Below are 22,651 nucleotides of genomic sequence, written 5' to 3' on the forward strand. Positions count from 1 at the left end.
GCACTGAAGGGAGCGGTTAGGGTAGAAAGAGAGTGCCCAGTGGAGGGTGATATAATAATCCAAGTAAACGGGCTACTATTTGAGAGGAAAGAGTGAAAGAGAAGTGTCACATTTTAACACCACCACCTTTTTTCCTTTAAATTTTAGGGCAGAAATGAACCCTGCGGGGTCACGAACGGTGCAAACAGGAGAGCGCGCCTTCCCTGGCCTGCCCTCTCCTGCCCTCTGGCGGGAAATCCAGGCTATTCGGCACGGGTCTCCGCTTCCCGGTAGCTGCAGCCACAGGGACGCCTCCCTTGGAGGCTGGCAGATAAACCATGTTACCACGCAGCTTCTGTCCTCGGCACACCTGAAACTTATCTGCTTCTCCGCATCTCATGATGTAGATGCTACTTACTTCTCCTCTAAGACTATAAGACCTTCTTTATTTTTTGATAATTCTTCATGTTCTCTAAGCTTTTTCCAAGAGTTCTCAAAAGGTAGCCCACTCTGACACTGCCGGAACAGTGGTGTTTATCAAAGGCATAATTTGCATTTCAGTCAATGTGGAGATTCACACCTAGGCTTGTTGTTCCATCTGTTCTTAACGTATTTTTGTTCAGGTAAATCATTTTGAAGCTATGGTGAATCAAATGTGTGATTGAAAATCACATGAAAATAATTTGGGGAACATAAAAGTATTATGTAAAATATCATCTTATTTCATGAGAAATATTATTTTTATTACCATTACTGTTGAAAGTTTTTTTGTTGAAAGTGTAATACTATTTACAAAATTAAGACATGAAACTTAATGAACTTATATCCATTACCAGGAATAATTTTCATAGATAGTCCATATTTATATAAATATATGAGACACCAGTTTAAAGAACACTTAAATATTGATTCTGTGAGCATCTACCTGGATACCTCAAATTTTACTCACCATATAATATTCCCATAAGAATTATCTTTCAAACCCCAAAGACAAATAATGTGTAACAGCCTAAAGAGAAATTCTGAATTTCACAGGCTGTATCTTTATTTTATCAAAGGAAAATGGTGGTTTTCCTATACAGTCTTAATTATGAAATTGACCAATTTTTGGTGGGGTCATGCAAAGGCAGTTAAATACCGCTCAGGGCTTTGCTCCGGAACAGAACCATTTGAAATAGTTTTTATGAGAAATGCGGTTTCTCGCTGTTGACAAATGTTTGTTGAATGAGTGCACAAAGGAACAAATGCTATTTGCTCAGAAAATATTCATCACAGTTTTGCGAGGCTCTGGACACTGTGCCAGACCATGGAGACCTAAATATGGCTCAGACAAAATTTATCCCTGACAAAATGCTCACAGCCTATTCAGGGAGAAAGCATGTGAACAAAAATCACAGTCTCTCTCTGAACGGAGTGCCAGGGAAGCCGGAAGAAGGAAGCCACTCAGAGTCAGGGAGCACTCCGGAGGAAAAGCGGTCCGTGAGCAGGGCAGGGCGCACAGCTCCAGGGTGGGAGCTGAGCCTTGCACTCTGGCTGCATTTGTTGTTATTTGTGTGAGTGACAGCGGGCTGAGTGCGAGCGGGAGGACCGCGGCGGTGTTTCAGGAAGAGGCGGTGTCTCCCGCCGTGTTCGCTCTGGTGGCTGGCCTGTGGTCCAGCGGCAGTGCGGACGGCGTGCCCCATCCTCAGCGCCCTCCGGCTCCCCCTGTGTGCCTTCCCCGCTGTGCGCAGGTGTGCGGGGCTGAGCGCCGAGGGCTGCAGCGCGCGGTGGGAGGAGGGGGACCAGGATTCCAGGCCCGGCTGACCTGCCCTGGTGCGTGATAGTGATGAATACCAGGAGCTCTGGTTTCCACTTCCTCAGTTTAACAAATGAACATCATACTAGCACCTAATGTCGGGGTCTTGGTGAGAATGAAATGAGTTAGTGACACTGTTCTCATAACTATTTAAGGCTCTGTGTATGCTGGTTGTCACTATGTTAACATCTTCAATATTGCTGCTGTTACCAAAGCTGTTTACACAGCACTGACCCGTGCGTTTTGCAGGTATCATTTTCTTATATGTGAACTGCTTTCGGTTTGAATAGATTAGAACCATACTGAGGAGTGGGTTAACTGAGGTCATAGTCCCAGGACTCTATGAGTTTAAACTGGAATACTATGATGTATCTAGGCAAGAATTTAATTTCTGAAACTGCTATATCATAAAGAAATTGGGGATTTGTTAATATTATAACATCTCAAATACTCAGGAATAGCAATTATCAAGAGAGATAATTGTTACGATTACAAGATTATCATTACAGAAGGCTGAAATGTATAATGTTGGCATCATTGATTACCCTTAAAGCCTTTGACTGTGTGGGTCACAAAAAATTCTGGAAAATTCTTAAAGAGATGGGAATACCAAACCAGCTTAACTGTCTCCTGAGAAACCTATATGCAGGTCAAGAAGCAACAGTTAGAACCGAACATGGAACAATGGACTGGTTCAAAATTGGGAAAGGAATACGTCAAGGCTGTATATTGTCACCCTGCTTATTTAACTTATACGCACAGTACATCATGCAAAATGCTGGACTGGATGAAGCACAAGCTGGAATCAAGATTACCAGGAGAAATATCAATAACCTCAGATATCCAGATGATACCACCCTAATGGTGGAAAGTGAAGAGGAACTAAAGAGTCTCTTGATGAAAGTGAACGGAGAATGTAAAAGCTGGCTTGAAACACAACATTCAGAAAACTAAGATCATGGTATCCAGTCCCATCACTTCATGGCAAATAGATGGGGAAACAATGGAAACAGTGACAGATTTTATTTTCTTGGACTCCAAAACAACTGTGGACTGTAACTGCAGCCGTGAAATTAAAAGACACTTGCTCCTTGGAAGAAAAGTTGTGACAAGCGTAGGCAGCATATTAAAAAGCAGAGACATCACTTTGTGAACAAAGATCCATGTAGTCAAAACTATGGTTTTTCTAGTAGTTATTTGTACAGATGTGAAAGTTGGATCATTAAGAAGGCTGAGCACCAAACAATTGATGCTTTTGAACTGTGGTGCTAGAGAAGACTCTTGAGAGTCCCTGGGATAGTAAGGAGATCAAACCTAAAGGTTTGAATCCTAAAGGAAATCAACCCTGAATATTCATAAGAAGGACTGACGCTAAAGCTGAAGCTCCAATACTTTGGCCACCTGATGCGAAGAGCCGACTCATTGGAAAAGACCCTGATGCTGGGAAAGATTGAGGACAGGAGGAGAAGGTGGTGACAGAGGATGAGATAGTTGGATGGTATCATGGACTCAATAGACATGAGTTTGAGCAACTCCAAGAGATAGTGAAGGACAGGGAAGCCTGGCATGCTGCAGTCTGTGGGGTCACAGAGTCGGACATAACTTAACAACTGACAACAACAACAAATAACAATACATAATAATAGTATGTAAGGAGTAAATATGATTAAAATAATAAAAGAATGCACCTATTTTCATGTTTTATCAGGGTTAAATTCATCACTGATAATGACATTGGTTCTATATAAGGTAAGAATGAAAACCTCTGTAACTAAAATATAATAGTACACCAAGGCACTGTTGATTGTCCATGGTGGTTCTAGAAGTTAAAAATGGGAGGGTGGCACAGAGTGGTCTTGGAACTGATGAAACTTAATTGTCCTTCAGAGATGAGTCCTAAGCTTGTAAAATCTACTTTAAGCTAATGCTTTTTAAAAAGGTGTGTTAATACCTTTTGGTATCTTTAGAAAAGATATGTCTAAATGCAAAAGCCAGAAATCTTATTGGATAAAAATTCAAAATGCTCCCATTGAAAATAAAAATCCCAGTTCTAATCTCTCATGTCTGTGTGTGGTAAGTTGCTTCTGTCGTGTCCAAGTCTTTGCCATCCTATGGACTGTAGCCCACCAGACTTCTCTGTCCATGGGATTCTCCAGGCAATAATACTGAAGTGGGTTACTATGCCCTCCTCCAGGGGATCTTCCTGACCCAGGGATTGAACCTGTATCTCTTTATGTCTCCTGCGTTGGCAGGCAGGCTCTTTTCCACTAGCTCCACCTGGGAAGCCCTTAATCTCTCATAATGTCTTGCTAACCGTTATTATGGTAGCTTGACACTTTTAATCAGAGCAGGAAATCACATAGACTATTCATTGCTCCAGGAGGTTAAAAGATTATAAGTGACATTAGAAACCCCGGCTTCTACCGTAAACCCTTGTTGTAATGGAAACTGTGCTCCGTACCTCTGCACTGATACTGGCTGCAGATACGCCCTGATGGCTGTTGTAACTGATGCACTATACATCACTCCCTAAGAACCCAGGAATGGCATACATGATTCTTACTCAAGAGGAAATTGCTGTGCACAGAGCCCTGTTAGTTATTAAGTATATTGGGTGAGCAGCAGGTTTTACAGGGAAGGAGAACAGCTATGTGCAGTCGAGGGGTGTGAGAGACAGTAGGCTGCAAGACCATCCTTGTAGGTGGCTCCAAGCGTGTCCATATCTTTTAGAAGCATTCCAGGCATAGCTTCTGTAGCATTCCAAGACAACCATGCTTTTTCTTGAAAACAAGGAGAAATTATTTTTAAAAATTAACACGGGCAATGGTAAAATCAGATCTGTCTCTTATAGAGATCACTCCTAGAAATGTAAAGAGATTTGGAAGAGAGAAGCAGGCAGTCAGACAGGATGAGAGATGGTGAGCAGGATCTGGGCAAGTTTACAGCGATGCAGATGGCACCTTACATCCATTTCTAAGGGAGGAATGATGGGATTTGATGGCTAATGAGGGCATGAGAAATAGCCAGGCAGATTATGGTAATTCATGGAAATCTGGCTTGAGTGACCTGGATGATAACCCCTTTCACCAGCAGGGGTGGGAGAGAGGGTGGACGGAGGAGAGAGAGTTTGTATTTGGAATTGCTGAATGATGCTGTGAGATAGTTGGCGGAGATATCCTGGAGATGGTTGGATTCAGAAGGATGATCTGGCTCAAGTTACAGATCACAATCGTAGAGTTTCTGAGAAGATGTTGAAGGGAAAGACTGCTTCCTGATCTCCCTGAGAATGGTCACCTGCTTCTACCCCCACCCCCACAGTCTTTGCTCAAATGCAAGTAAGTAAAATGTTTTAACTTTTTCCCAGTGCACCTTTAATTTGTTGGCCTTTGCTAAAACTTGGCGTCTTTTTGATGAGAGCATTTTGCACCCTTATTAAAGGGTTCCTTCCTCTCTCCTTGAGTCTCGGGGCCAAGAGGGAAGTTGGCTTTCTCAGCCCACTGCTCCTGAAAGACTGTCGTGCAGTTCATGGCTCTCTTCTCTTCCCTGTAAGCTGTTCCTTTCCTAATCCTGGCTCTGCCACTTCCTAGCTTTTTGATCTTGTATAAATTCTTAACTTCTCTGGGCTGCAGTTTCATTCTTAATAAAATGGACATCATAGTAATGCCTCATGGATAATTTTTTGACAAACAAAATCAGATCATGCACATGAAATGCTTAGCACAGTATCTGGTGTGAAATAAACTCAGTGAATGCCAGCTGTTTCCATTAATAACAGGCATGGATCTTTGTCTTCAAAGCAGTTGTGGTATATAAGCAAGTAACAAATAAGTAAAATATAACAATGGACGGTCCGTGGAAACCAGGAGGCTGGAAAGAGTAAGGAAAATGGGCCAGTTCACTGAGGATGGGACATTTAACAGAAGCCTTAAAGGATGACTTCATCAGGTGGATAGGTGGGCAAGAACTTTCCAGAAGAGGGAGAGAGAGCAGTGTGTCTAAACTTGAGCGAGAGTAGAGGGACCTAGTGGGTTTGAGAAAAAGCAAATGGTCTCATAGGACTAGAATGTAGAGGGGTGATAGAATTGTCATGGGAAAAGAACTTGGAAATATTACAAAGATGTTTTTGTACCCGAGTAAGTTTTTGGTTTATCTAAATCAAATTAACAGCTGTTGCAGAACTTTATGGACCAAGATTTTAGAATTTCTTGAGCTTCTTATTTTCGGTGACCCCCATCTCTATTCCACTCTAACCATACAAAAACACAACTTCAGGTCAGAGCCGGCCTGCGTTCAAAAGGTTTTACCAACCACATTCTCACAACTAAACTTCCTGTTTTCTTGCTTCTATAGAAATCTTACTTCACCTCTAGCAGAATCTCCGTCTCCTGGCCTCTCTGCGTTTGTGCCACCCATCACTCTTTCCCTGTCTTGATGTCTCCCCGACCAGCCTGGATTTGTGCCATGCTGTGCTGTCGTGTCCGACTCTTTGTGACCCCCATGGCCTATAGCCCGCCCAGCCCCTCTGTCCATGGACTCTCCAGGTGAGAATACTGGGGATCTTCCTGACCCAGGGACTGATCTTATATCTCCTGCATTAGCAGGTGGGTTCTTCACCTGTAGGGCCACCCGGGAAGATTGGGCTTCCTGGGGAGCTATTTGAACGAGGAGCCTCTTTCCTTAACTTTCTTGCCCTTGACCTGCAATTTGTATTTTGCAAATTTCCAGACCTGGGAATCCCCCTTGCCTGCTTTCTTTTCTCCTGATTCAAGGTCTGTTGAGCCACCTCAGGTATTAGCTGACTGTAGTTGTATGTTGAGTATTATTCGTGCGTGCATGTGTGTGTGCTCAGTCGTGTCCAACTCTTTATGACCCCAGGGACTGTAGCCCACCAGGCTTTTCTGCCCACGGGGTTTTCCAGGCAAGAATACTGGAGTGGGTTGCCATTTCCTACTCCAGGGGATCTTCCCAACCCAGGGATCAAACCCACGTCTCCTGCATTGGCAGGCAGATTCTTGACCACTGTGCCACCTGCAAAGCCCCAGTATTGTTCAGCAGGAATTTACATGTCAGTTGTAGATTTTTTAAATCATATTTGATACAGTGGCTGCTTCAAGTTTTTCCACTCAGCATCACATCTGTATTTAACTGAGTTGGAAGCTATCCCAGATTCCCTGGCAAATTTATCTTTGCTTCCAATAACTTTTCAAAATTTTTAAAAATTCTACCTACTTAGAGAAATCAAGGAAGGAACAGTGGAAAGAGCAAATGACTATGGATCGTCCCTACCCTTCATTGAGCATTAGCTGTATCCAGCCTCACTCGGAGGTGGAGAGCAGCGTGCAGTCCTGGGCGGTCTGCCCTCAAACCCACGTTCCTCTACTTGCCTGTGATGAGCAGCGGAGAAAAGGGGGGAGAAAAGGAAAGTAAGAGCCGCAGGGACAATTTTTATAATTCTCTCACCGGTGTTATAAAGCAGTAATTATTTCGCTCACCAGAAAAAGCATTGGCAGTTTTTCATGCTTGTGCAAGCATTCCCCATAAAATCATTTCACTTCCATTTATTCAGGTTTCATGTCGTTTTCTCTGTTTGACCATTCTGTGGTATGGCAGCCTGGGAATTATGGTGGCCTGATGTGTCTTCAGAGTTCTAAAAGGAAAAACAGGACACTCACAACCTCTTTCCTGGGTCCCAGCACGTGTCTGGGGTTCGATCCAACCCCCAGCTCACCGAGGATGAGGGTGAGAAGTCTGGGCTCTCCTCCAACTGCATTTCTGCTGTATCTTTGACCCTCGGTTTCTCTCCTTTAATCGAAGGTTGGACCAAACCCTGAAGAGTTCTGCTTTTTCGAATGTGCTCCTCCAATATTTTCTATCCTAGGTCTGCGTGTCAATCAGGATTTAGTTAGGAAAATAATTCATTCTATGTATTTCAGATATGAGGAGTTTCATATAGGAATTAAAGGCTTGTGTGCAGAACAAGCAATATAATTTGTAAGCCCTTAATTCCTATATGAGGACAGAGATTGTGGGGATGGTTCCATAAACCAAAGGATGTCAGAGACTGGCAGCCAAGCCCCAGAAGCAGGGCGGAGACCTGGAGTAGATGCTTCCTCACACCCCTGTGAAGGGCCAGCCAGTCCTGATGACACCTAGGTCATCTTGCCCTTCTAGGTGCAAGGCCCTGAGTGACAGCAAAGGTCACATGCCATGAATTCCAGGAGACTGGCCCTGCTTGTCTGATGGCTGGGGCAGGGGGAGTCACAGAAATTCCCGGGAAAGATCTTCACCAAAGCACTGAAGTGGGGGTTCTTGAAAGCTCCCAAGAAGGTGCTGCAGCTCTGAAGGATCTCTGGGATGTTCCCAGACACCCCGTCCTGCAGCCGTGGGATGAGTGGTCTCCAGACTCTCCGGGGAGCTGCTGGGATGCCCATATGATGCCATGTGGGGCCAATCTAGGAAAATCCCTAGAGTCCCGGCATCTCTCCTGCCTCCCGAGTCCCCAAGTGCCTCTCGTCGGCACACTCAAACCAGGAACCAGGTGGAGAAGGGAATCTGAGAGCGTGTGTGTCCCGGCGCTTCTCTGATGCAGGGTAGGTGATCTTGGGAAGGGGTAACCGCAGCGCCGTGGACAGCAGACTTCCCAGTGACCTTGGACTGACACTCCTTGCACTTGAAGTTTGGATGTCACTTTTCTTGGGTTCTAACAAGACCATCTCACCCCCACCCCCCCCAGGCAAGGATGTTTTTTCACAAAGTATCTGGGCGAGGTCGGGGCAGAGGTGGAAGGTCTGGCCCTTCTCTTGGCCTTAGGGCTATGAAGTGAGATCTCTCTGAAGTGAACTCTCCTCCCTCCAGGGAATATGACCTTTCCATATAAGGAAAAGGGGGGAAAAATGATGTAGCAAGTTAGCAAGAAGAGGAGAGAAAGGAGGACTTGGGAAGGGAAGAGACAATCAAGTCCAGAAGCCTTTGAAGAGACTAAAGGAGAACCCACCAAAAGCATCGTCAAAACCAGGTCGAGATGGAGTGCGTTTTTGCTTTAAATTAGTTATAGAAGAAGGAAGGGCGCATCTTTAGATTATTTGCCAGGAACGTTGCTTCTCCACCAAAGCCAGTGCCTCGACATGGAAACCTCGCATCCTTTTTCTTTTCTGTTGCTGCTGTTGAGCCGTTTGGTCATGTCTGACTCTGAGACCCCATGGATTGCGCATGCCAGGTCTCCCCTAAATGCATGCAGTTTCAATTCTTCTTTGAAATTAGTATCTTTAAAAATATTTGATTGTGAGAGAATTTCTGAACTGCCTTTGACAGCTAATGAAAATTGTGCAGTTCAGAGTGGAACTATCCGTGACTGTCAGGAATTCGTGATATAACACCTTAGTCAGCTGGGTATATGTGGCGATGTCACTGTGTAAGTTATAGTGCGTCTCCGAACCTAATAGAGGATTTTTTTCCTGTCCTGTACATTTTTCTCTTGACGCAGAGTTCCTTTTATTTGTGTTTTTCTCCCAACCTTTCTACTTTCCTTTCATGCAGGAAAAAAAAGTGAAAGTGAAAGGCATTCAGTCATGTCTGACTCTTTGTGACCCCGTGGACTATACCATCCATAGAATTCACAGAACTATAAACCAATTCCAACAGATGGGTTCAGCCCCTGGAGGAGTTTTTGTGAAAGAATTTAATGTTATGAATTTTCCTTTTCTTAAACAATTAGCCACAAAAGGGCTACTCAGTAACTGCATTCGGTTTCTGTTGCTACATAGAGTTACAACGACACAGCCCCATATTTAGCAACACTAGTTACAAAGTGAATGTCTCCAGACAGACTGGACCACACTGTTCAGGTATGTTTTTGAAAGTCATTTAACTATCTGTACTTCATGGCTGTATGCGTGAAACAGTAAACATCCAAATGAAAACTGAAGATCATAGTTAGTTTTCCAGATGTTTCATCTATGAAGCCAAGCATCTGGAAATACAAAAACATCTGGATGACTGACTGTGCTCATCACTTTTCATCCAGCTGTTTTGGCAGCACTCAGATGTAGACCAAATCACTTTTTCTTTTTTTTTTTTATCTTCTTGGGTTCTTTCTTGGTTCTACCTCACTGAGTCTACACGGCAGTTTTTTCCTGTATCAATACCACTGAAAAGCTGTGATAAGAATCACATTGTTAAGTAATATTAAGAGTGATATAAACATATCAAATAAATCCAAAGCAAATAGTTGTTTGTACTGAAATTGAATTAAGCTTTTGAAACACATTCTTACACATGTATTAGGATTACTTTAAAGTATTTGAATGACATTGTTATAAATGGAGCTGCAGTATGTAAAATAATGGTTTCTAATTTATTTATTTCTTAAGCAACAGGAAGTAACCTGAGTGTATAACAAATGAATATATGAATTTTATTTGCATTATGAAATAAAATTTAGGAAAGTGTTAATAAGTTTTAAACCACTTGTTTGGCTTTATATGTTAATGGCTTTTAGTAAATATAGATGACTAAAATACCAAAAGATGTAATCCAAAGCTATTAGGATGTGAGATTTGAACCATAAAGAAGGTTGAGTGCTGAAGAATTGATGCTTTTGAGTTGTGCTGGAGAAGACTCTTGTCAGTCCCTTGAACAAAATCAAATCCTAAAGGATATCAATCAATCCTAAAAGACATCAACCCTGAATATTCATTGGAAGGACTGATGCTGAAACTGAAGCTCCAATACTTTGGCTATCTGATTTCCAAAAAGCCGACTTACTGGAAAAGACCCTGATGCTGGGGAAAATTGAGGGCAGGAGGAGAAGGGGATGACAGAGGAAGAGATGGTCAGATGGTATCACTGACTCAGTGGACATGAGCTTGAGTGAACTCTGGGAGATGGTGAAGGTCAGGGAAGCCAGCATGCTGCAGTCCATGGGGTCACAAAGAGTCAGACATGACTTAGCAACTGAATAACAAATATTTTTTAAAAAATTATATGAAACATTTCTAAAAGAATTGATCATTTGTATCTTTCATATATTCTTAAAAAATAAAAAAAAAATTATCTGTTGTTGTATTATTTTACATGGCAGAAGTAAAGATACCAAAGTATTGCTGAAAAGCTGCTTCAGGGATAGAATGAGAACACTGGTGTCTACCGGTCAGTTCAGGGGTCTTTTCCTTGACCTTGATTCAGTTGCTCAGTCATGTTTGACTCTTTGCGAACCCATGGACTATAACCCTTCAGGCTTCTCTGTTCCTGGGATTCTCCAGGTGAGAATATGTGAGTGGGTTGTCATTTCCCCCTCTGGGTCTTCTCCCCACCCAGGGGTTGAACCTGCATCTCCTGCATTGGCAGGTGACTTCTTTACCACTGAGCCACCAACCTTACAAATGCCAAATAAAACGGATACAGAAATTCCCATTCACAGACCAGGTGAGAAATAGCCAGGCCTCCAATAGGGATACTTAGGGACTTTGGGAAGGTCATGTACACATGGCTGTATTTGAAATGGATAACCAGCAGGGACCTACTGTACGGCACAGGGAACTCTGCTAAGTGTCACGGGGCAGGCTGCGGGGCAAGGGGTGTGGGGGAGAGGGGATACGTGCGTATGCGTGGCTGGGAGGGCGGGTACGTGCGTATGCGTGGCTGGGAGAGCGGATACGTGCGTATGCGTGGCTGGGAGGGCGGGTACGTGCATATGCGTGGCTGGGAGAGCGGATACGTGCGTATGCGTGACTGGGAGGGCGGGTACGTGCGTATGCGTGGCTGGGAGGGCGGGTACGTGCGTATGCGTGGCTGGGAGAGCGGGTACGTGCGTATGCGTGGCTGGGAGGGCGGGTACGTGCGTATGCGTGGCTGGGAGGGCGGGTACGTGCGTATGCGTGGCTGGGAGGGCGGGTACGTGCGTATGCGTGGCTGGGAGGGCGGGTACGTGCGTATGCGTGACTGGGAGGGCGGGTACGTGCGTATGCGTGGCTGGGAGGGCGGGTACGTGCGTATGCGTGGCTGGGAGGGCGGGTACGTGCGTATGCGTGGCTGGGAGGGCGGGTACGTGCGTATGCGTGGCTGGGAGGACGGATACGTGCGTATGTATGACTGGGAGGATGGATACGTGTATATGTATGGCTGAGTCCCTTTGCTGTCTACCTGAAACTGTCACAACATTTTTAATTGGCTACTTTCTGATATAAAATAAACAGTTTAAAGTTTGAAAAAAAGAATGGCAAGCCACTTACCTACAACAAATACTGTTCCACAACTTTCCATTTTTACTGAAATAACATTTTAAATTCTTTTTCTTCTCAAAAACCACTCAAAGTTAACATGCTGGCATCTCTTTTCAGTTCAGCATTTGTAGAGTCTAGTCATAACTGAAAATGGCAGGTGGTGCTGGAATATCCTATTTCATTTTTTGTCAGAAAATAGGACAAAAAAATCGAATAACTACTAAAAAACCTCTGAGTTCTTGAGAAATTCCTCTATAATTTTAATTCAAAATTTGTTATCCTACGGAATAGGCCCAGGAATAAAGATGAGCAAATATAGTTAGCTCACTTTTGTATCTTTTAAAACCTATATGCACATTTGATTATTGTGTATCAAATACTATTTCAGCTTCCTAGGTGGCGCTAATGGTAAAAACCTGCCTGCTAATGCAGGATATGTAAGAGACACAGGTTGAATCCCTGGGTCAAGAAGATCCTCCAGAGTAGGAAATGTTAACCCACTCCAATATCCTTGCCTGGAGAATTCCATGGACAGAGGAGCCTGGCAAGCTACAGTCTAAGGGGTCACAAAGAGTTGGACATGACTAAGCATGAATGCACCAACAAATATTATTTAGAGAGATTCAGTAGAATACTTTGCAATCTCAGTGTGACTACTTTTGTAAATCTTAAACTTAGCTTGCTTAGAAAATAATCTTCACCTACTGTTTGGGGAGAGGGGAAATACAGATTTTTTTTTAAATGTAATTTTACCTTAAAATGAAGTAGCTTTTTTTTTTTGAAGTAGCTTTTAATAATAGCACTAAATACGTTGAGTTTAAGTCACAAATGGATTTTCTATTTAAAAGCAGCATTTTACAGTGGTATAGAAAATGTAAATATTTCTATGCAAAAAGGATATGCAAGGAAATAATTGTACATTGTACAATAAATATTTGTGGAAAGAGAAAGTACCTGTTTTTTCTCTAGCAAACATGTAGTATATTCCAGGTATTATGTTAGGCACTTTAGAACACAATGGAATTGTAATAAGTATCCTATGGGGTAATTATAACTATTGGTCCCATTTTTCAGGTTAAGAAACTGAGATTAGGAAAGGTCAAGCAACTTTCCCAAGGTCACACAACCAAAAGAGGATGTGCCAAGATTCCAATCCAGGCCATTTGGCTTTGGAGTCTGAGCTTTTACCTGCTGTTCAATGTGATGCCTAATTAAACTAAGTGTTTAAAAATAATTTAGACACTGGCCAGTCCTTTTCAGGCTTCCAACAAAAGTACAATAAACAATTACTTTGTTCTAAAAATGATTTGTTTCCAGGGACGAAAAAGCCACAAGCTGTTGCAGGCGATAGTTCTTTGTAAGTGACAGCTGCTCTGCTTTGTGAACTTCCCGCAAGCCTGCCAGAAAGTTAATATCAGTTACAATTAAGGAGGAAAATTATTTTGGGCAACATCACATTTGACAAGAGCTTTGGCAAACAAAGCATTGCCAAAGAGCAAAAATATTAACACTTTGCTAAAACTTTTCCTTTTTTTTCTCCTGTGCCAACTTTTGAAAAAAGGTGTGAACTGTGAACTGGAAGTTGATGAGTGTCGGTCCCAGCCCTGCCTCAATGGTGCCACTTGTCAGGATGCTGTGGGGGCCTACTTCTGTGACTGTGCCCCCGGATTCCTGGGCGACCGCTGTGAGCTCAACACGGACGAGTGTGCCAGTGGGCCGTGTCTCCACGGTGGACTGTGCGTGGACGGAGCCAACAGGTATGCTTTCTCCCGAGAGAGCACGCACTGGCCAGAAGCTACTGCACCACCTCTGGCGAACCTGGAGATCTCACATCCCCAGCTTAACGTTTTCAGAGTGCTTTTTATGGTTCAAGTGATGCAAGGTTGTAGCATCATGCTTTATTAAAAAATGCATCCTTCGGAGGGCCCCTACCTCAAGAAAGAGCATTTTCCAAGTCGTTCTTGTAAGAGTTTAGAATTTCTTCTGTTATAGAAAAGTGCCAGCCTTCCACATCGAGGAAACAAAGGGGAATCTACCTTCCCTATCTGTGGCAGATGCGAAAATGAGGCTGGAGTCATTCTGTATGTGAATGTAAGATTGTACTTATGAAATGACAAGCATATAAATCAAGTGGTGAAAAAGAAATCCTTTAGGAATTTTATCTAAACAGTGTTGGCAAGGGCAGTGATATTAAATTAATTATGTCTTGAATTTCTAGGTGTTGGGGGAATTAGGTGAGTACTTTTGAGCCAGCAGAATGATGTTCCAAATTAGAGTCTAACATTGACTTGTCAGCAAAAACAAAACCAAAACAATAAATCGTACCTTAATATGAGGCATATAATAAATTTGGGTGATGGTAGTTGAATTCATGTAAGATATTTTTTGGAAGAACTTTCTAATAGTTAGTTAAAGTACAGGCATTGAGTTATCAAACCCTTGAGTTTTAACTGCTTAGCACTTGGTGGTGTCTTCACAGATCCTCCGGCGGCTCAGAGGAAGGCAAGGTGGGCCTTAAAACTCCCCCTTGACAACAAAGAGTCTAAAGTTTGGGGAAGTCAGGGGACCCCCCCCCACAGGTTCATACAGTTAATTCTTTGCAAAGGAGCACCAGAATCCAATTTTATTTAGTAAACAAGGTATAGTTTACCCAAATCTGAATTTCAAAATAAGTCAGACTCAAAGGGAGAACAATAAAAGTCTTGTGTGCTTCAAATATATCCAGGAAAACAATTGGTTTTAAGCAGAGCAAGGTGGTAGAACACCTCTTTGGTAAACTGTGAATGTGATCCAAGCTTTGCCTGTGACTTCCAGTTACACCCACTTCATTCTCTTGTGGCGAGAATCTTCACGCCTGGGGACTGGTAACTGGGCAACACGTGGACAGACAAACCAGAGCCGCGGTTCCCACACAAGTGCTCCAGGGAAAGAGGAGGCTCTCCCAGCCAGGCCTCACTGTTTCCAGGAGGCGTCAGGACAGAAGTCACACAACGCTTTTGGTGCCTGCATGGGTGCATGCTGAGTCACTTCAATCATGTCTGACTCCATGAAACTGTGGACTGTAACCCTCCAGGTTCCTCTGTCCATGGGATTCTCCAGGCAAGAATACTGGCGCGGGATGCCATGCCCTCCTCCAGGGCATCTTCCTGACCCAGGGATCGAATTCATGCCTCTTATGTCTCCTATATTGGCAAGCGAGTTCTTTACCATTAGTGCCCCCTGGGAAGCCCTTTGATGCCTTTGGAAACACAAACAGAACAACGCTATACCTGTTTCATGTCAGGTTTCCTCTCTTCACCTGAGTATGTGCCGTGAATACTTTTCCTACTGTATCCGTAGCTCTTTCATCGCAAGTTCAGCAAATACGACCTGACTTTGTTTTCCCACCGATAAGATTAACGCATTTGCTATGAGATATGTGAGAAAGGCAGAAACTGCGCCCCTGGAAGGTTCCTGCAGACAAAGGGAGGTGTAAATGGAGACTGAGTCTGTGAACCAAGGCGCACTCGCCAGCCTCGACCGCAGGGCCCTGGTCTTCAGCGTCTCACACGTGGTATTCAGATTTGCTGTAGGCATTTTTTAAAATCAGAAATGCAATAGTGAATAGAGGATTTCTAGCTAGGAAAATTATGTGTGAAAATTATAGTCACTTATATTTGCTAGTATTTCATTTTTGTTAGAGTAATCTTAATGTCTGCATTGGTGGCAGACAGACACATAGCCAGGGTGAAGGGGGCTGTTACTCTTTATTAAATCATAGATATCCTCCCCCTAGACACTTATTTTATCCAAGCTGAGTGTGTAAGCCCATGATTTTTCAATACTAGATCCTCAAGGAAAGGCCATCTAAACTGAAATAAAGTGAACAACTCTCCCGGTCAGATTTTTTTTTTAGATCTGTCAGATAATCCCATTCAATCAACAAATCATTATAAATAACATGACTAAAATATTCTTGTAATCTAGAAATGAGGAAACATAAGTCACAATTTATATAATGAGGACCTTTCCTCTTTTTTATAATTTATTATTTCACTAGGGACCTTATTACTGGATATTTTGATATAAGAAAGTGCCTTGATGGTATAAATCATTCTCTGCTGCCTCACAAATATTAACTACTCTATTTCATACTATTCAGTAGTTTTATTCAGTATTTTCTGCCCTTTGGCATGCTATGTTCATCCTTCATATACTCATTTAATTATCCCAACAACTCTGTGACAAAGGTACCTTCAATTTATGAATGAGGAAACAAAAGTATAAACAATCATGGTTTTCAAGTAATTTTGACTGAATACTTGCTTGGGGTAAGTAAGTCTCCTTAGCTCTCCAGGGTCTCCTTCAGTCAGTCAGTCGGTTCAGTCGCTCAGTCATGTCTGACTCTTTGTAACCCCATGAATCGAAGCACACCAGGCCTCCCTGTCCATCACCAACTCCCGGAGGTTACTCAAAATCATGCCCATGATTTTGTGAGTCAGTGATGCCATCCAGCCATCTCATCCTCTGTCGTCCCCTTCTCCTCCTGTCCCCAATCCCTCCCAGCATCATGGTCTTTTCCAACGAGTCAACTCTTCGCATGAGGTGGCCAAAGTATTGGAGTTTCAGCTTTAGCTTCAGTCCTTCCAATGAATATTCAGGACTGATCTCCTTTAGGATGGACTGGTTGGATCTCCTTGCAGTCCAAGGGACTCTCAAGAATCTTCTCCAACACCATAGTTCAAAAGCATCAATTCTTTGGCACTCAGCTTTCTCCACAGTCCAACTCTCACATCCATACATGACCACTGGAAAAACCATAGCCTTGACTAGACGGACCTTTGTTGGCAAAGTAATGTCTCTGCTTTTTAATATGCTATCTAGGCTGGTCATAACTTTCCTTCCAAGGAGTAAGCATCTTTTAATTTCATGGCTGCAGTCACCATCTGCATTGATTTTGGAGCCAAAAAAATTAAGTCTGACACTGTTTCCACTGTCTTCCCATCTACTTCCCATGAGGTGATGGGACCAGATGCCATGATCTTAGTTTTCTGAATGTTAAACTTTAAGCCAACTTTTTCACTCTCCTCTTTCACTTTCATCAAGAGGCTTTTCAGTTCCTCTTCACTTTCTGCCATAAGGGTGGTGTCATCTGCGTATCTGAGGTTATTGATATTTCTCCCAGCAGTCTTGGTTCCAGCTTGTGCTTCTTCCAGCCCAGCGTTTCTCATAACGTACTCTGCATATAAGTTAAAAAAGCAGGGTGACAATATACAGCCTTGATGTACTCCTTTTCCTATTTGGAACCAGTCTGTTGTTCCATGTCCAGTTCTAACTGTTGCTTCCTGACCTGCATACAGGTTTCTCAAGAGGCAGGTCAGGTGGTATTCCCATTTCTTTCAGAATATTCCACAGTTTATGTTGGAATATTCCACAGTTTATTGTGATCCACTCAGTCGAAGGCTTTGGCGTAGTCAATAAAGCAGAAATAGATGTTTTTCTGGAACTCTCTTGCTTTTTCGATGATCCAGCGGATGTTGGCAATTTAATCTCTGGTTCTGCTGTCTTTTCTAAAACCAGCTTGAACATCTGGAAGTTCACGGTTCACATATTGTTGAAGCCTGGCTTGGAGAATTTTGAGCATTACTTTACTAGCATGTGAGATGAGTGCAATTGTGCGGTAGTTTGAGCATTCCTTGGCATTGCCTTTCTTAGGGATTGGAATGAAAACTGACCTTTTCCAGTCCTGTGGCCACTGCTGAGTTTTCCAAATTTGCTGGCATATTGAGTGCAGCACTTTCACAGCATCATCTTTCAGGATTTGAAATAGCTCAACTGGAATTCCATCACATCCACTAGCTTTGTTCGTAGTGATGCCTTCTAAGGCCCACTTGACTTCACATTCCAGGATGTATGGCTCTAGGTGAGTGATCACACCATTGTGATCATCTGGGTCGTGAAGATCTTTTTTGTACTGTTCTGTGTATTCTTGCCACCTCTTCTTAATATCTTCTGCTTCTGTTAGGTCCATACCACTTCTGTCCTTTATTGAGCCCATTTTTGCATGAAATGTTCCCTTGGTATCTCTAATTTTCTTGAAGAGATCTCTACTCTTACCCATTCTGCAGTTTTCCTCTATTTCTTCGCATTGATCACTGAGGAAGGCTTTCTTATCTCTCCTTGCTATTCTTTGGAACTCTGCATTCAGATGGGAATATCTTTCTTTTCTCCCTTGCTTTTCACTTCTCTTCTTTTCACAGCTATTTGTAAGGCCTCCTCAGGCAACCATTTTGCCTTTTTGCATTCTTTTCCATGGGGATGGTCTTGATCCCTGTCTCCTATACAATGTCAGGAACCTCTGTCCATAGTTCATCAGGCTGTCTATCAGATCTAGTCTCTTAAATCTATTTCTCACTTCCACTGTACAGTCATAAGGGATTTGACTTAGATCATACCTGAATGGTCTAGTGGTTATACCTACTTTCTTCAGTTTAAGTCTGAATTTGGCAATAAGGAGTTCATGATCTGAGCCACAGTCAGCTCCCAGTATTGTTTTTGCTGATGGTATAGAGCTTCTCCATCTTTGGCTGCAAAGAATATAATCAATCTGATTTCGGTGTTGACCACCTGGTGGTGATGTGCATGTGCAGAGTCTTCTCTTGTGTTGTTGAAAGAAGGTGTTTGCTATGACCAGTGCGTTCTCTTGGAAAAACTCTATTAGCCTTTGCCCTGTTTCATTCTGTACTCCAAGGCCGAATTTGCCTGTTACTCCAGGTGTTTCTTGACTTCCTACTTTTGCATTCCAGTCCCCTATAATGAAAGGACATCTTTTTTGGGTGTTAATTCTAAAAGGTCTTGTAGGTCTTCATAGAACCGTTCAACTTCAGCTTCTTCAGCATTACTGGTTGGGGCATAGGCTTGGATTACCGTGATTTTGAATGGTTTGCCTTGGAAACGAACAGATATCATTCTGTCGTTTTTGAGATTGCATCCAAGTACTGCATTTCAGACTCTTTTGTTGACAATGGTGGCTACTGCATTTCTTCTAAGGGATTCCTGCCCACAGTAGTAGATATAATGGTCATCTGAGTTAAATTCACCCATTCTAGTCCATTTTAGTTCATTGATTCCTAGAATGTTGACATTCACTCTTGCCATCTCCTGTTTGACCACTTCCAATTTGCCTTGATTCATGGGCCTAACATTCCAGGTTCCTGTGCAATATTGCTCTTTACAGCATTGGACTCTGCTTCCATCACCAGTCACATCCACAACTGGGTATTGTTTTTGCTTTGGCTCCATCCCTTCATTCTTTCTGGAGTTATTTCCCCACTGATCTCCAGTAGCATATTGGGCACCTACTGACCTGGGGAGTTCCTCTTTCAGTGTCCTATCATTTGCCTTTTCATACTGTTCGTGGGGTTCTCAAGGCAAGAATACTGAAGTGATTTGCCATTCCCTTCTCCAGTGGACCACATTCTGTCAGACCTCTCCACCATGACCGAACCGTCTTGGGTGGCCCCACATGGCATGGCTTAGTTTCATTGAGTTAGACAAGACTGTGGTCCTGCGATCAGATTGGCTAGTTTGCTGTGACTATGGTTTTAGTCTCTCTGCCCTCTGATGCCCTCTTGTAACACCTACCGTCTTACTTGGGTTTCTCTTACCTTGGACGTGGGGTATCTCTTCACGGCTGCTCCAGCAAAGTGCAGCTGCTGCTCCTTACCTTGGATGAGGGGTATCTTCTCACGGCCGCCCCTCCTGACCTGAACATGGAGTAGCTCCTCTCGGCCCTCCTGCGCCCGCGCAGCCACCGCTCCTTAGCTCTCCTTGAAACGTTTGCTTGGGATAAGCAAGTCTCCTTAACTCTCCTTAACACACTTGCTTTTACTAAAAACTTTGCGGGATCATCTCTAGAAGACTGCAAGCATATGCTTTTGGCAAGTCTTAAACCCACTGTGACGGACGGGTGGAGAGACAGGATAAGGATATGCCGTCCCCATGCCCGAGGGCTGATGTCCCCACTTCATTTTGCTCCCCAGGTACAGTTGTGCCTGCGCAGATAGTGGGTTCACGGGGGCGCGCTGTGAGACCCTGATGCCCCCGTGTTCGTCAGAGCCCTGTCACAACAACGCCACCTGCGAGGACCGCGCCGACAGCTACACCTGCCACTGCCAACCTGGTGAGTGACAAAAGTCCTTCCACTGTTTTTTTTTCTTTTTCATACAATAGAAACAAATCGCTTATGGCAAATGGAAACTAACAATTCTTGTTGCTGAAGGTTCAAAACCAACTCTTTCTTCTAGTTATTGTTTGGTTTAATCATGTTCTTCAGTGCTCAGACACCTCAGTTGCTACACTATGCATTATCTGAAGTTGATTACCAACCTGCCCCAATCATCAGAATCTTCTAGGAGAAACACAGAGGAAAAAAATAATCAATGGAAGGGTCGATCTCAGCATGGTTTTTGTGGAGTAAAATTCACTGGAAGATGCTTCCTTGTCCTTCAAGATGTTTTCTTTGACACCTAGAACATATTAAAACCCATGAAACTCTATTAAAATCCTAAGTGCTTGTGTTATAATTCATGGAGCCAATCAATGTGATTGTTGATGGTCTCCATAGAGAGTGTAGAATGATTTTTCAGAAACGGAAGTATTCTGCTCACCTTTTATAATGTAAAAGACAATACAAGTTAAACATACATAAACCATAATTTAAAATCACACTTAAAAGATAATTGGACTTGATTATCCAATCAAGTGGAAGTGATAGGGAAGAGTATGTGGCACGTGAATCAACAAGCCACTCATAAATATTGATGTTAATTTTGGCAGAAAACCTGCTTGACATATTTCAACCTAACTCTTACTAGGATTTTATTGCTAGAAATGGAAGAGCATCTCGTCTCTCTTCTTTCTTGAGCCACTGGAAAACAACCTATAAGCTTGTGATTATTTAACATCTAAGCCTGCTGACCTCCCATCCCCACCTCCCCACTCATGTTATAATCTAAGGAAAGGGAGGCCCTGTGGTTGGGGGAGGCGTGGAGACTGGGGCCAGTCTAGTCAGTAGCAGCTTCTGATCAAAAGTCATCTCATTGCCTGAGGGACATTTAGCATGCTTTGGTAAAAACCAAACAAACTTAAAAGTATAAACAGAGGTTTGAAATTCGCCTGTGGCTCAGAGCTCTGTGTACCTCCTGTGTCTCCCCGCTTCCAGATACTGAAGAGGACGTGTTTGTTATCCTTTGGTCATTGGTCCTCATGACTAGGAAACAATTTGTAACACTTGAATCAACAGGTCACCTCCAACACTGAATTTTTTTCCAAAACATGTTATTCCACATTCTTGTCATCAGCCAACCCTCAACACTCAATCAACACTCTGAACAGGACCTCAGTCCAGAAGCAGGGAGTGGAGTGGACAACTTGGGAGCAGGACGAGTCCACCATTTGTTAACCAAGTAAACTAGGGTGAATTACCTCTGAATTCTTACATTTTTCATCCACAAATGAAGGATAAAGAAGCTACTTGTAGTACTGTTGTGAGGGGTAAAGTTATAAAAAGGGAGCCTGGCACATATTGAGTACTCAAAAAAAAAAAAAAAAGCAAGTATTATTACTACATTCCAGGTTCTACACCAGGAGGTGGAAATTGTATATGACAGATGGTTTCTGTGCTCTAAAGTAGGGGTCCCCAACCTCTGGGATCTAATGCCTGGTGATTTGAGGTGAGCTGATGTAATAATAATAGAAATAAAGTGTGCAATAAATGTAATGTGTTTGAATCATCCTGAAACCAGCTTCCCACCCCTCTCCAGTTCATGGAAAAAATGTCTTCCGTGAAACCAGTCCCTGATGCCAAAAAAGTTGGGTCCTGCTGTTCTAAAGGGTTTGTAATAGAGTCAGGAAGCAAAGGAGAACTGCCTAAAAAAGACCATTATGAGTACCATTCATTCAAGCCCCAAAGATTTCACTGCCAACTATATATAGGAGGGATTAGGGGATCAAAAAGACATGGTTCCTCCTTCCAAGGAGCTTAAATTCTAGCAGGAATACAATGTGGAAAAAAATTGTGTACAGTACAATTTTGGGGGCTCAGATGGTAAAGAATCTGCCTGCAATGCGGGAGACCTGGGTTTGATCCCTGGGTCGAGAAGATCCCCTGGAGAAGGAAATGACAACTCACTCCAGTATTCTTGCCTGGAAAATTCCATGGACAGAGGAGCCTAGCAGGCTACAGTCCATGGTGTTGCAAAGAGTTAGACATGACTGAGTACTAACACTTTTACTTTCACAAGAATCTCTAATAAATTCTATAAAAGGGAATAAGGAGAGAAAATGTTTAGCTTGTCTGAGGAGGCAACATTTTAGAAAACTTGAGAGATCGCTAAGCACATCCCAGCAATGTACCCACTAGCTGTGTGACTTTGGCCACGTCTCTGCTCTGAGCCTCGGCTTCCTCATTGACAGATAAAGCAGAGATGATGATAATAATATCCGCCTCATAGTGTCGTAGTGGAGTGAAGTCCAGCAATACAGAAGGAGCTCCCAGCTCCTAGACCACAGCAAGTCGATAAATGTCAACTCGACACCGGAATTAGGAGACGGGCCATTCTGGACCCGAAGGCCAGCAGGTGGTAGCTCATTCCTTGTTTAAGGATAGAAGAGAGGA

The 22,651-nt window shown here is 43.1% G+C and overlaps 1 protein-coding gene across 1 annotated transcript in view; it reads left to right on the plus strand.

Annotated features, from left to right (window-relative positions):
* The window catches only part of CRB1 (crumbs cell polarity complex component 1), a 161,715-nt gene that overhangs the window by 20,628 nt on the left and 118,436 nt on the right, over window positions 1-22,651 (plus strand). Inside the window, exons 4-5 of the mRNA XM_065937181.1 lie at window positions 13,556-13,751; window positions 20,016-20,155. Coding sequence (XP_065793253.1) covers window positions 13,556-13,751; window positions 20,016-20,155 — 336 coding nt within the window. The remainder of the gene's footprint in view (window positions 1-13,555; window positions 13,752-20,015; window positions 20,156-22,651) is intronic.

The sequence above is a fragment of the Muntiacus reevesi genome, chromosome 5 (assembly GCF_963930625.1).
Source record: "Muntiacus reevesi chromosome 5, mMunRee1.1, whole genome shotgun sequence".
Taxonomy (NCBI): domain Eukaryota; kingdom Metazoa; phylum Chordata; class Mammalia; order Artiodactyla; family Cervidae; genus Muntiacus; species Muntiacus reevesi.